The sequence below is a fragment of the Amblyraja radiata genome, chromosome 10, assembly GCF_010909765.2.
Source record: "Amblyraja radiata isolate CabotCenter1 chromosome 10, sAmbRad1.1.pri, whole genome shotgun sequence".
Lineage (NCBI taxonomy): Eukaryota > Metazoa > Chordata > Chondrichthyes > Rajiformes > Rajidae > Amblyraja > Amblyraja radiata.
Genome location: NC_045965.1, coordinates 52,926,229 through 52,941,070, shown reverse-complemented (window position 1 = coordinate 52,941,070; position 14,842 = coordinate 52,926,229). Strand labels below are relative to the sequence as shown.

Sequence of the window (14,842 nt, the reverse complement as noted above, 5' to 3'; positions counted from 1 at the left end):
ATTCTGGAGGGGTACCAGAGGACTGGAAAACAGCAAATATATCACCACTGTTCAAGAAAGGGGAGAGACACACAGCAAAACAAGTCAAGTTTATTCGTCACATACACATACAAGATGTGCAGTGAAATGAAAAGTGGCAATGCTCGCGGACTTTGTGCAAAAAACAAACAAACAAACAAACAAACAAACAGAATGGAACAGAATCACACATTATTTTACATATTAAATATTGTGGGTGGAAGGAAAAAGGGAAAAAAAACCCAGCAATTAAAACAAAAACCCAGTAGAATGGTACAGTAAAGTTAGTCCCTGGTGAGATAGGAGTTTACAGTCCTAATGGCCTCTCCGTTCTCACAGCATGGCAACGGAGGCGTTTGCCTGACCGTAGCAGCTGGAACAGTCCGTTGCAGGGGTGGAAGGGGTCTCCCATGATCTTATTGGCTCTGGAGTTGCACCTCCTGATGTATAGTTCCTGCAGAGGGGCGAGTGAAGTTCCCATAATGCATTCGGCCGAACGCACTACTCTCTGCAGAGCCTTCTTGTCCTGGGCAGAGCAATTCCCAAACCAGATTGTGATATTTCCGGACAATATGCTTTCCACAGCCGCTGAGTGTGCCTTGCATCTCTCATTGAGAAAATGCCAGAATCCACTATCGAGGAGGACATTTAGAAAACATGGCAATTCAGCAGAGACAGCAAGATTTTATGAAAGGGAACTTGTATTTGACAAATTTGTAAGAGGATCTAAAAAGTGAGAGAATAATGGGGGAATCAGTAGCATTAATGTATTTGATTTTCCAAAGGGCATAATTTAACAGACCATTACATGTTACTGCACAAAATAAGAATGTATAGTTATGTGTAATATATTGATATAGTGAACTGGTCACCAATCAGAAAATAGATTGATGAGATAAGTGGGTCAATTTCAGTTTGATTACTGCTGAAACTATGTGTAATCTACACTGATGGTTTGGATAAGGGACTGAGAGTAGCTAAATTCCCTGACAACATGAAAATAGATGATTGCATAACAACCTGCAAAGGGATGTAACTAGGTTAAGCGTGTACGTATGCAGTTATTTGGATGAAGTACAGTGTAGTAAAATGTGATGTTATCTACTTTGCAAGGAAGAATGCAGGTGCAAATTATTATGTGACGAGCAAGTTGTTGTGGTACAAATGGATGTGGGCGGCCTAATTTGTGAAATATATATAATTAACGCGAATGCCCAGGAAAGAAGGAGGCTGCAGAAGGAAATGGACTTTGCCTGGTCCATCACGTCTCAACCATCGGGGAGATCTACAGTAAGTGCTGCCTCAAAATGGCAGCAAATATCATCAAAGACCCACACCACCCTGGCCACGCTGTCATCCAGCTACTACCACCGGGCAGATGGTACAGGAGACTGAGAACACTGACCTCCGGGTTCAAGAAGATGTCCTCTCCATCAACCATCAAGTTCTTGAACCACACTGCACGACCCTTCCCACAACCTTCTTCAACAACGATCTGCACTGGTTGCACTATGTTGGTTTGTACCACTAGGGTCGGGTTATCTAGTCATAGAGTCATAGAGTGATACACCGGCCAACTTCCAACTCGCCCACACTGGCCAACATGTCCCAGCTACTTTAGTCCCACCTGCCCACGTTTGGTCCATATCCCTCCAAACCTGTCCTATCCATGTACCTGTCTAACTGTTTCTTAAATGTTGGGATATTCCCTGCCTCAACTACCTCCTCCGGCAGCTTGTTCCATGCACCCACCACCCTTTGTGTGAAAAGGTTACCCGTCAGATTCCTATAACATCTTTTCCTCCTTAAACTAATGTTCTCTGGTCCTCAATTCACCTACTCTGGGCAAGAGACTCAACGCATCTACTCAATGTATTCCTCTCATGATTTTATACACCTCAATAAGATCACCCCTCATCCTCCGTGCTCCAAGGAATAGAGACCCAGCCTGCTCAACCTCTCCCTTGAGCTCAGACTCTCTAGACCTGGCAACATCCTCGTAAATCTTCTCTGTACCCTTTCCAGCTTGACAACATTTCTCCTACAATATGGTGCCCAGAACTGAACACAACACTGCAAATGAGGCATCACCAACCTCTTATACAACTGCAACATGACCTCCCAACTTCAGTACTCAATACTCTGACTGATCGCCAATGTGCCGAAAGCTTATTTGACCACCTGATCTACCTGCGACTTGACTTTCAAGGAACCATGCATCTGCACCTTGTCGAATGCTTTGAAGTCGAAGTCCATAAAATCAACCTACAGCGCTGCCCTCATCGACCTTTTTGGTCACATCTTCAAAATCTCAATCGGATTTGTGAGACACGACCTCCCACGTACAAACACATACTGACTATCCCTAATCAGCCCTTATCCGTATAAATGTCCATATATCCTATCCAGTATCTTTCTAACTACAGATGTTGAGCTCACTGGCCTATAGTTCCCAGCATTTTCCCTGCAGCCCTTCTTGAATAGAGGCACAACATTTGCCACCCTCCAGTCTTCTCTGGTATTACTGATGGTTTGTTGTATTATTGGTTATTGTATATTTATTTGTTATGCTGGTGCATGAATGGGCCTGTTGAGCTGTAGAACGTAAGAATGTTATTGTTTAGTTCATGTTGCAAATGGTTATTCAACACCCGTGACTCTTGGCTTTCTTCAACGTGACATAATCCAGGTACAATTAATCGCCAACTCCCAGATGGTTAACGCAGATAAAAGACAGTACACCTCCAGGTGTTTACTTTTGGGACACTTCACCATGTTCCCTTTTGACTTCATATTTGTAAAAAAAAAAACACTTTAAAAATTGTGTTTGATAATGTTCCTGTAAATTGCCTTGGGCCTTGTTTACTATGTATGGAGATTATTATTCCCATACACAGGCCATCAGTTAATGCCTAAGGGCAGCACAGAGGCACAGCTGGAAGAGCTGCTGCCACACAGCGCCAGAGACCCGGGTTCGATCCGGACTACGGGTGCTGCCTGTGCGGAATTTGAACGTTCTCCCTGCGACCACGTGGGTTTTCTCCGGTTTCCTCCCACATTCCACAAGACGTGCGGGTTTCTAGGATATTTGGCTTCTGTAAATTGTCCTTAGCGTGTAGGATAGATCTAGTATACGGCCATTGCTGATTGGTGTGGATTTGGTGGGCTGAAGGGCCTGTTCCACACTGTATCTATCAAACTAAACTAAACTAAATTGTAGGATAATTGCCTTCTGTCAATTGCCCTGAATGTGTAGGATGCGAAAGTGGGATAACATGGAACTAGTGTGCAGGAGATTGTGGACGGTGTGGACTCAGGATGCCAAGGTGCCTGTTTCTACACTATATCTCTATATCTATATCTGTATCCAATGCAGTCTCAGATTTAGCTGTTAATATCACTTTATCATCATGCAACCGCTTAATAGGAGGAACACAATCTGGAGCGTTTATCAAAGAGCCCGTATTCAAAAGGTTAGACATAGACATAGACATAGAAAATAGGTGCAGGAGTAGGCCATTCGGCCCTTCGAGCTTGCACCGCCATTCAATATGATCATGGCTGATCATCCAACTCAGTATCCTGTACCTGCCTTCTCTCCATACCCCCTGATCACTTTAGCCACAAGGGCCACATCTAACTCCCTCTTAAATATAGCCAATGAACTGGCCTCAACTACCTTCTGTGGCAGAGGGTTCCAGAGATTCACCACTCTGTGTGAAAAATGTTTTTCTCATCTCGGTCCTAAAGGATTTCCCCTTTATCCTGAAACTGTGACCCCTTGTCCTGGTTGATGAGATTAGTCAGTCGGAGCCATCACTGAAGCACCCAAAGAAAACAAGAGCTTGTATTTCTGTCAAAGACTAAAGGTGTGTCAAATAATTAAATGCATGGTGTAATTGGTGCTGCAGTAGAGCAGACAATGCAGTCAATCTGTATTAAACCAAACATGGCAAGAAAAGACACAAAGTGCTTGAGTAACTCAGCGGGCCAGGCAGCATCTCTAGAAAGCATGGACAGGTGATGTTTCAAGTTGGGACCCTTTTTCAGATTGGGCTGAATAATCAGGAAATCTGAATGGGATCATTGATGGAAGCATATTGGGTAGTCAGGAGAACTGTCCTGCTCCTCTTAATATAACAGCTTAGAGTGACTTATATCTATATGGAAGTTCAACATAACATCCAAAAACGTTTTCAGCATTGTCACTGTGGGCTAAAAGGCCTGTTCTTGTGCTGTACTGATCTATGTTCCAACACTTTCTGATGAACCTCTGATAAACCCTCAGAACAGAGCTGAAGTCTCATCAGGCATCACACTCCCAAGTGCTGGAGAAAGTCTTCAAACCCTTGGTCTGATAATGCTACGCTGACACCAAAACGTCAAAGACAAGTCGGGAGCTATTTGTTTTGAATTTTATTCCACTGTGGCATCCATGTACAACGAGAAGCAACAAAAAAATCTCTGAAAAACAAATGGTTAGTGGCAAGGGACCTCAATCAGAAAAAAAAACTTGTGATCTAAACACTCAGCAATTCTCTCCAGCTTAGATCTAGTGCTTTTAGCATTTTCATTATTCTCTGCTGTAAATATCATATTAAATAGGCGTAACATTTTTAATACTGTGCTTTTAAGTATTTTAAAAGCCTAAACAATGCTAAGTCTTTATTAGTGGGGGCTAGATATTATAATTTACCGAATTGAAATTTATTCACAAATTGACTTTTCCTGGCGCTTGAAAGCAAAGAGGCTGCTCATTCAGCTAAAAAGAAATGATGGTGCTTACATGTCAAATCTCCACAGGGATTCCTTAGGGCAGTGTCCTAGATCTAACCCTCAGCTGCAACAATGATCTTCCATCCATCAAAAGGTTATGAAAGACTATGTTTCCTGATATTGCATCTTCACCACAAGAATTGTAGGGGTTTAGAAAGGTGGCTCGACATCAAGTTCCCAAGGACAATCAGGAATGTACATTAAATGCTGGTCATTCCATCTTAACCCACACCCCATTACCAAGTTAAACAAATGCTCTGCAAACCTCTCCTCCTTTTACCCTCATATCATATCAATCAATCAATCAGTTTTATTCGTCACATTGCACATAAAGTGCAAGTGAAATGAATTTGCCAGCAGCGGTACAATGATAAAGAACACACAAAAACACACTAAAAATTGAACACAAACATCCACCACAGCATTTGGCCAGTCCTCCTCCATTTCCCCCCGTGGTCGGAACCTCAACCTTCCGCAGCAGCCGCTGCGGGCGTCCAGATGTACAGACAGGTAAAATTCCAGGTAAGTCCAGAATCGGCTCTTCCCCACCGGAGACATAAAGCCTCCTGTAAACATGGCAATGGTATCTATAATGCTGGCACTCCATAATCATGTTCATTATGTCATAGGAACGGAATTAGACTATTCGGCCCATCGAGTCTACTCCGTCATTCAATCATGGCTGCTCTTTCTTTCCATTAACCCCATTCTCCTGCCTTCTCCCTTTACCTATCAAGAAGCAGCCAATCTCCGCTTTAGGTATGTGACGAGGAAAAATATAGTTAAGACCAAAGTTGGATCTTTGAAGTCCGAAAAAGGTGGATTTATTATGGGAAAGAAGGAAATGGCAGATGAACAGGTACTTTGGATCCGTCTTCACTAAGGAGGACACAAACAATCTTCCTGATGAACTAGTGGCCAGAGGATCTAGGGTGACGGAGGAACTGAAGGAAATTCACATTAGACAGGAAATGGTGTTGGGTAGACTTATGGGACTGAAGGCAGATAAATCCCCAGGGCCTGATGGTCTGCATCCCAGGGTACTTAAATAAGTGTCTCTAGAAATTGTAGATGCATTGGTGATCATTTTCAAATGTTCTATAGATTCAGGATCAGTTCCTGTGGATTGGAGGGGAGCTAATGGTATCCCACTTTTTAAGAAAGGCGGGAGAGAGAAAACAGGGAATTATAGACCAGTTAGCCTGACATCGGTGGTGGGGAAGATGCTGGACTGGAGCTAGTTTCCATGCAAATTCAACATTTAAGCATGTAGATAATGTTTGAAACCAAACGTTATGGTTGTTGGGGTGGTTGAGGAAAAGTTTACGAGAAAGAGAAAAGGGCAATAATAAGGGCAACTAGTCTGACAGGAAGGAATAAAGTGCACACTAATATCCTTCCAACTAGTCATACAGAAAATGGTAAAAGGACAGAATTGAAAGCACCTCATCTGAATACAAGCAGATTCTCTATAAGGGTAGATTAATATGCGGTACAAAGAGAAATAACTATGTATGATCTAAGGACCATCACAGTCACAGAGGTCTAGGTTGGGATTTAAATATTGTTTCATACATAACTTTAATAAGTGGTGGCCAAAAGAGAAAAGTTAAAGGTGTAGCCCTGATTGAAAAGGAATAAAGGCAGTAACCAAGTATTACAATCAGTCTGAAGAAGGATCCTGACCAGAAATATCACCTATCCATGTCCTCCAGAGATGCTGCCGGACTCACTGAGTTACTTTGTGTTCTGAGCAGGTTTCCAGCATCTACAGTTCCTTCCATATCTGACGAGTATTACAATCAGTTTGGATGGAGCTGATGAATGGCAAGAAGGTAGGCATGGCCTACAAAGTTCATAGTAGGTATAAATCAGGAAACTGGATGTACATATAATCAGGATAACACAAAATGATGGAGCATTTCTCTCTGCGTATGGACCAAATGCAGTAAAATTGTGAAGGATAAATCCATGGAATGTACAAGATAGTATTGAGATTCCTCTCATTCCAGAGCATTCCCTCTCTCTCTCTCTATCCCTTCCCGACCCAAGTTGCACTAGCTTCTCATTTTCACCCTACAAACAGCTTACAATGGCCTGTTTCCTTTATCATCATTACTTTTTTGCATATCTTTCATTCATTGTTCTTTATCTTTCCACATCACAATCTATATCTCTCGTTTCCCTTATCCCTAACCAGTCTGAATACAATACAATACAATACAATACAATTCAATTTATTGTCATTTGGACCCCTTGAGGTCCAAACGAAATGCCGTTTCTGCAGCCATACATTACAAACAAATAGACCCAAGACACAAAATAATTTACATAAACATCCATCACATTGCTGTGATGGAAGGCCAAAAAAACTTATCTCTCCCCTGCACTCCCCCCCCCCCCCCTCCCCGATGTCAGAGTCAAAGTCAAAGCCCCCGGCGGGCGATGGCGATTGTCCCGTGGCCATTAAAGCCACGCCGGGTGATGCAAGGTCGCGCACCGGGTCTTGGTGTTAGAGCCCCCGGCGTGCGACCCGAAATGTCACCCATTCCTTCTCTCCAGAGATGCTACTTGTCTCGCTGAGTTACTCCAGCTTTTTGTGTCTATCTTCGGTTTAAACCAGCATCTGCAGTTCCTTCATACACATACATAGTTCTGAGATTAATATTTTGTGGAACCATCAATGGAACAGATATTTTTACATCCCTCCTCCCGCCTCCCTTAAGGTAAGAGGTACAGAAGTGTGAAAACTCATACCTCTAGATTCAGTGACAGTTTCTTCCCAAATGTTATCAGGAAACTGAACCAACTAGAGAGTGGTCCTGACCTACCATCTACCTCATTGGAGACCCTCAGACTATCTTTACTTGGACTTTATCTTGCTCTAAACGTTACTCCCTTTATCATGTATCTGTACACTGCAAACGGCTTGATGGTAATCATGTACAGTCTTTCCGCTGACTGGGTAGCACACAATAAAAAGCTTTTATTAAAGCACTTTTCACAAGGCAGCACTGCCTTGTCTGCCCCCTACTACCCAACCAGTGCAGCTCAAAGGATCTTGCAGTGTTCAAAAAAAACGCAAAGGACTGTGTAAAGGAATGGGAAACTGTCATATAGACAACCAGCTTCAAAGACACGAAAAGAAGAAGAAGAACTGTACCTCGGTACACGTGACAATAATAAAGTCAACTAAACTAGTATTATTCAATGTGAAATTGTTAATTAATAATCTGGTGATTAAGGGCTTTCAGGGAAGAGTACACACACGTGATTAGATTTTATATAAAGATTGAAAGTGACTATCTCATGAGTCTCAAATGTAAATAAAGGAAAGTGTAAACATGAAGGCAGATGAGGAAAAGTAAATGGTGATGGTAAACATGCCACATGTCACAGCTGTGGTTGTTCAGAGAAATACAAAGTTCTGTGCACCTATATTGCTTAAGGCATGACCGCAGGTGTAAAAGAAGTGTAAAAGGCTAATGCAATTATGGGCCTTTATCTCAAGGGAGTTGGAACCTCCATAACTAGTGCAATGCATTTCGTTGTCTCTGTACTGTACACTGACAATGACAATTAAAATTGAATCTGAATCTGAATCTGAATACACGTTCCAGCCTCCACCTTATTACACCCACTGAGCTCTTGGCACCGTTAGGACTGCTGGAAGAGGAAGTGTGTGGAAATTACATGCTGGGTGCATGGGACGAACTGCCAGAGTACATAGTTGAGGCAGGGCCAATGCCAATTTTTAAGAAACAATTAGACAGGGTACAAGGAGACACCAGCTACCAAGACCGCAGGTGTACAGCAATTCGTTCTTCCCCCGCACAATTAAAGCATAGAATAATCTCCACCCTACTATAGTTACCCAAACAAGATGCAACTAAATTTAAGGTAACTCTTTCTTCCCAATAGAGAAATTAGCAAAAGGCAAATCGCATGAAAGAGGCAGCACTAGGTGGAAGTGATCCATAATTAGTACGGGTGTCAGGGGGAGAAAACAGGAGAACTGGGTGAAGAGGGAAAGACAGATCAGCCATGAATGAATGGCGGAATCTGCTCCTATCACTTAAGAATTTATGAACTTATCACCATCACCACTCCCTCCCTCCCTCCCTCCCCAGAACAGCCCAATTTCCTCAACTCTGGAATTCCTTCCATCCAGAAAGTTGCAGATGAATCGGGAAGTGTAAAGAGGTTTGTTTTTAGCCTGCAGTGGGATTACAGGATAACAATGTGAAGTGTTTAACGCCGCCGCCGCCACCACTGGGGATACAGCCGCAGGATTTAACTTTCACATCAGCAACCCCAACATGGGGTAAATGCTGGAATTGTCGAGTTTGAAATGCGTGTGGTCTGTTTATTTGCGCTCCCGCTGGATAGCAGTAAGCCTTCAGGGACTAAATAGTCGGTCGGACATCAATGGGTGAGCGGTGAAGGAGGAGTCAGAAGGAGCTGAACAAACAGCCATGATGAAAACTAATCTCTTATTAGCCTTGTGCTGTATTCCAGCCCCCAACTTCTGCTCAATTTTGCAGCGAACAGGACAGTTCGCCCTCTGTGGACTCCTCACCCAAAGACATGCCCATCAGTGAGAGTTTGCAGACGCCGGCTGCAAAAATAAAACCCCAACTTCACCGCTCTTCCAGCACAAAGCTGTTTCCCCGTGTTAAAATTGAGAAACTCAGGAGAAACTGCTCACCTGCGCTCCGCAGGTACTGGAGCCGCTGCGACCCACCCACCACCCACCCACCACCTCCCCATCGCTGCCCAGCCCCGCCGGTAAAGCAGCGGTCAGACCGGCAGCCGAGGCCTTACCTTCCCCTTCAGATCCAGCAGGAACACGGCCGAGGCTGACATATTCTCGCACCGCAGCTCAGAAGCCAAGTTCCTCCGCTGGCGGCTGGAGTAGTCTCGCTTGTTTCCGCACCCTCCGCGTCATGGGCTAGGATACCAGCGGCTCTGTAACTCCATGGGACCGGCGGGTTCAAGTTGTGGCATCTTATCCGTGTAGTAGATCTCACACAGGCAGGGACACCAACATTCACCGCAAGCCAGGTCATCCCTTCCACCCAGAGATGCTGCCGGGCTGCCCCCCGGAGTTACTCCAGCATGTTGTGTCTTATCTTCAAATGTAAACCAGCATCTGCAGTTCCTTTCTACAGAGGTCAAGTTTTTAATGTGAATATCTGTGGAATTCTCTGCGACAGAAGGCAGTGGAGGTCAATTCACTGGATGTTTTCAAGAGAGAGTTAGATTTAGCTCTAAGGGCTAACGGAATCAAAGGACATGGGGAGAAAGCAGGAACGGGGTACTGATTTTAGAAGATCAGCCATGATCATATTGAATGGCCGTGCTGGCTCGAAGGGCCGAATGGCCTACTCCTGCACCTATTCTCCTATGTTTCAGTCTGTAGAAGGGTTTCGGCCCGAAACATTGCCTTTTTTCTTCGCTCCGCTGAGTTTCTCCAGCACCTTTGTCTACCTTCGATTTTCCAGCATCTGCAGTTCCTTCTTAAACATTTCTATGTTTTATTGTTAGGCGCAGGAAGCAACTGGAGATGCTGCTTTCCACCAGAGATAGACACAAAATGCTATTGTAACTGTTGTTACATGCACAGGTCAAGTGTGGAATCTTGCTTGCGGCAGCATTCACGGCAAAACGCACATAAACATAAACTATACATACAATTACATATAAGTTCTGAAAGACAGTAAAATGGGAAAAAAAAGTCAGAGCAAAGAAAATGAGCGCAAATCACATTTCGAAAAAAGTTAGTCTATAGTGGTGCAGGAAGTGATCTGAAGTTCTCAATGGCAATATAAAGCCAATGGTTTTACACTCATACCTATAGTTTAATAAACTCTACAAACCCTCCACACACCTCATTGCTCATCCTCACCTACCCCAATCTATTCTCTGCACCCTTTTCCTTTCCATTTCCTGACTGGACTTTCCCCTCCCCTCTTTGCTTTGATCCTTTCAATGCTCTCTCTCTACCCTCTTTTTTTCCATCCTCTCACCAACCCCCTCTCTCACTTTTCCCTTTTGCACTTTCCCTTCAGACCCTCTGTCCACTGCACACCGCTCACCCTCTGCTCTTTTTCCGACCTTCCATGTCACTCCAGCCGTGATCTCACTGACCCTCCCTTGTTGCCTCCCCTCCCCATTCTCCTGACCCTATCCTTCCAGTTCTGGAAAGCACAATGGTTTAACACCTGGAAATTCTGCCTCACAGCACCAGCGATCTGTGTACAATCCTGACCTCTGGTTTTGTCTGTGTGGAGTCTGCACGGTCCTCCTGTGGCCACGTGAGTTTGCTCTGCCTTTTCATGCTCCTTCCCACATGCCAAAGATGTGCAGATTGATAGATCAATTAGCCCCTGTCCAGCACAGTGGCGCAGCGGTAGAGTTCCTGCCTCACAGCGCCAGAGACCCAGGTTTGATCCTGACTATGTGTGCTGTCTGTACGGAGTTTGTACATTCTCCATGTGACCTGCTTGGGATTTCTCCGGGTGCTCTGGTTTCCTCCCACACTCCAAAGAAGTACAGGTTTGTTGGTTAATTGGCTTTGGTAAAGATTGTAAATTGTCCCAAGTGTGTGTAGGATAGTAGTAGTGCATGAGGATCGCTGGTTGGTGTGGACTCGGTGGGCCTAAGGGCCTGTTTATGCACTAAATTCAACTAAATCAAACTAATCCACGTGCATTACTTTGTCTCAGCAAAGGTGTTTGAACATTCAGAGCATATCTTGTCTCTTACCGTGTACTCTCATTGTTAATACAAAATTCAATGGAAGCATTTGTCAGACTCTAAATATTGAAGTAAACAATGTCAATGTAGCTGTTGGAATTGTATTAAATGATCTACTATTGTTTTTATTCTTAAGAGTATAGAAACTTGATGTACTTTGAGATTGGAGTGATGCTACTGAGAGTGTCTCCAAGAGAATGTCTACTTGTTATGATGAATAAAAACCTTTTATATCCATTATCTTAAATCTCCAGCGGATTAGTCATAGTTACAGCAAATTCCTTCCTTCACGGCCTCCCTTCAACTCCCTCAGACCCAACTTCGCTCTTTGAATTTCCACCTTTATTTCTGCCCCCCCGCCTTTCCACCCCTTTCCTCAATGTCCGTCCCCTTCCGTCAATCCATCCTCCTCTTCTCTCACTGATCTTCCTCCCCTTTCTACAATCCTTCCTCCACTTTTCCTCACTGATTTTGCTTCCCTTCCCTCACTGCCCCTTCGACTTCTCCTTTACTCTCCTTCCTCCATCATTCCTTCCCTCCCCTGACACCTTCCCACTCTCATGGTCCTTCCTCTCCTTCATTTGTTGTCTTTCCTCTAGTTTCATCCTGCAAACTTTTTCACCTCTCCTCTCCTTCCCTCCCCCGTTTCACTTCCACTCTCCTATGCCCTATCCTCTCATAACCCTGTTGTGGAGAATGATAACGGGCCCATGCTCAATTTGAAGAAGTCTAGAAAGTTACCCTAGAGTAGTCGAAGCATTTCTCCCACAAGCAACACAATTAAAGCTGGAGATAGAAACAAAGAGCTGGAGTAACTCAGTGGGACAGGCAGCATCTATGGAGAGAAGGAATGGGTGCTTTTGTGTCTATCTTCGGTTTAAACCAGCATCTGCAGTTCCTTCCTATACATAATTAAAATAGTATTAACTTCTTGCCAAATTGCTGCATTACAAAAACAAAGCAACTATGCAGTGTGTTGGTGTGACTAGACCAAGTACATATTATTATTTACTAAATATTAAATACTCCTGTGAGCATGTTGAAAATAATTCATTACAATTTCCATGATGCTATAATTTTATTCCAATTCAAATATTATTACCAACAAAATATATGAAACAATACAGATCCTTACATGATGGTTTTAAGTGTAAAATATATTTGTGTGTTTATATTTCCTAAATAAAATCACCTTAATTTAGTATGTTGACCCTGTATCGCCTCGCTATAAGTAATATGTACCTTGCTGTGTAAACAAAAAAAGAGACATCACACTTCTGGCATGTAGTGATCTTGTACCATGTTATAACAATAATGGGACTAGATGTTCCCGTCTGAATTACAGCTAAAGTATATTACTGTGCTGAGATGTACTGGGAAAAATCAGCATAAATGGAGCATTTAGCAAATTAGACTAAACACCATTATACCTAAATGGGGAGAGAATCCAGAAATTGGAGGTGCAAATGGACTTGGGAGTGCCGGTGCTGGTTAATCTGCAAGTCGAATCAGTAGTAAAGAAAACAAACTCAATGCTTGCATTTATTTCAAGATGGTTTGTATACAAAAACAGGGATGTAATGCTGAGGTTCTATAAGGCTGGGTAAGGCCACATTTGGAATAGTGTGAGCAATTTAGGGCACCATATGTGAGGAAGGATGTGCTGGCTATGGAGAGGGTCCAGAGGAGGTTTGAGGGTCTGTCCCATTTAGGCGAATATTTTAGGTGACTACAGACGACTAGGCTGTCGCCACATGTCGCCAGGGTGTCGCCTGTATGGTCTCCTCAGTCGCCCAAAGAATCGTAGCGTTTTTCTGGTCGCCGCTGGATTTTGAAATGTTCAAAACGTTTTGGCGACAGCCAGCGACAGTTGGCTTGACGCCAATGAGCGTAGCTTGACTTCCCTGACGTAGGTGCTGTCGTAGGTTGTCACCAGGTGACATAGGTTGTCGCCGGTGCTGACATTGGTGAATTCCATTGGCGACTACCTACGTCAACCTACGTCAACCGGCGACAGGTACCGGCAACTAAATTGTCTTAAGTTGTCGCCGACAGGGTCATACCTTGTCGTAGCTTGTCACAGGTGGACGCAGGTTGTCGTAGGTGTGGTCGTACGTGGACGTCCTAATGGGTCGGTAGCTTGACGTCGACTAGGTGGTAGGTTGTTGCAGACATTCTCGTTGACATTGTCGTAGGGGGGTCCAGTCACTGGTTTTTCGGTGACCTGCTACTACGATGACAGTTGCCAGCAGTCGCCAAAAAAATTGCCTAAGTGGGACGGGCCCATCAAGAATGATCCCAGGAAAGAGTAAGTTAACCTATGATGAGCATTTGTCGGCACTGGGCTTGTACTCACTGGAGTTTAGAAGAATGAAGGGAGACCTCATTGAAACATACAGAATAGTGAACGGCTTGGATAGAGTGGATGTGGAGAGTCTAGGACCAGAGGTCATAGCCTCAGAATTAAAGGACGTTCTTTTAGGAAAGAGATGAGGAGACATTTCTTTAGTCAGTGGGTGGGGAATCTGAGGGACTCTTTGCCACAAAAGGCTGTGGAGGCCAAGTCAGTGGATATTTTTAAGGCAGAAATAGATATATTCTTGATTAGTACAGGCGTCAGAGGTTATGAGGAGAAGGCAGGAGAATGGGGTTAGGAGGGAGAGATAGAACAGATAGAACCTGATGGGCCGAATGGCCTAATTCTACTCCTATCACTTATGACCTTATACCAGTGAAATCCTACACTATGTACAAAGTACAGAAATTGGACATTACAATCCCACAATCTAGGCAGTAGCAGGACGACACCAGAGGGATATTATTATTAATGAGATCCATTAATTAATTAATAAGTTGCAGGGCCAGCGAGATATTGGATTACTGTGAGTTTATCCTCTGCCAGGCTTCAGCATGGTAAATTGCAGTCCTGCCAAGATTACATCAGCAAGGTTTAAGACAATTTGAAGTGTTTTTGAGTAAAGGTATCTTTAACTGAAAAGAATGGAAATGTTTCTGCTCTTAGAACTTGCCACCTGTAGAAATAGTCAACATGCTTCTTAAAATATATGAAAGAACCACCAATGTAATTTTGTTTTTGTTTAGTTTAGTTTAGAGATAGAGCGCGGTGACAGGCGGTAACCGAGTCCGCACCGACCAGCCATCCCCAGACATTAACTCTATCCTACACTAGGGACAAATTAAATTTATACCAAGCCAAATAACCTACAAGCCTGTACGTCTTTGGAGTGCGGGAGGATCCGAAGATCTTGGAGAAAACCCGCGCCGTTCA

The 14,842-nt window shown here is 43.8% G+C and overlaps 1 protein-coding gene across 1 annotated transcript in view; it reads right to left on the bottom strand.

The window, feature by feature from the left end:
* The window catches only part of LOC116977947 (AP-1 complex subunit mu-1-like), a 43,496-nt gene extending 33,621 nt beyond the window's left edge, over window positions 1-9,875 (bottom strand). The window contains exon 1 of the mRNA XM_033028860.1: window positions 9,619-9,875. Coding sequence (XP_032884751.1) covers window positions 9,619-9,660 — 42 coding nt within the window. The 5' untranslated portion in view covers window positions 9,661-9,875. The remainder of the gene's footprint in view (window positions 1-9,618) is intronic.
* Window positions 9,876-14,842: the final 4,967 nt, after the last annotated feature.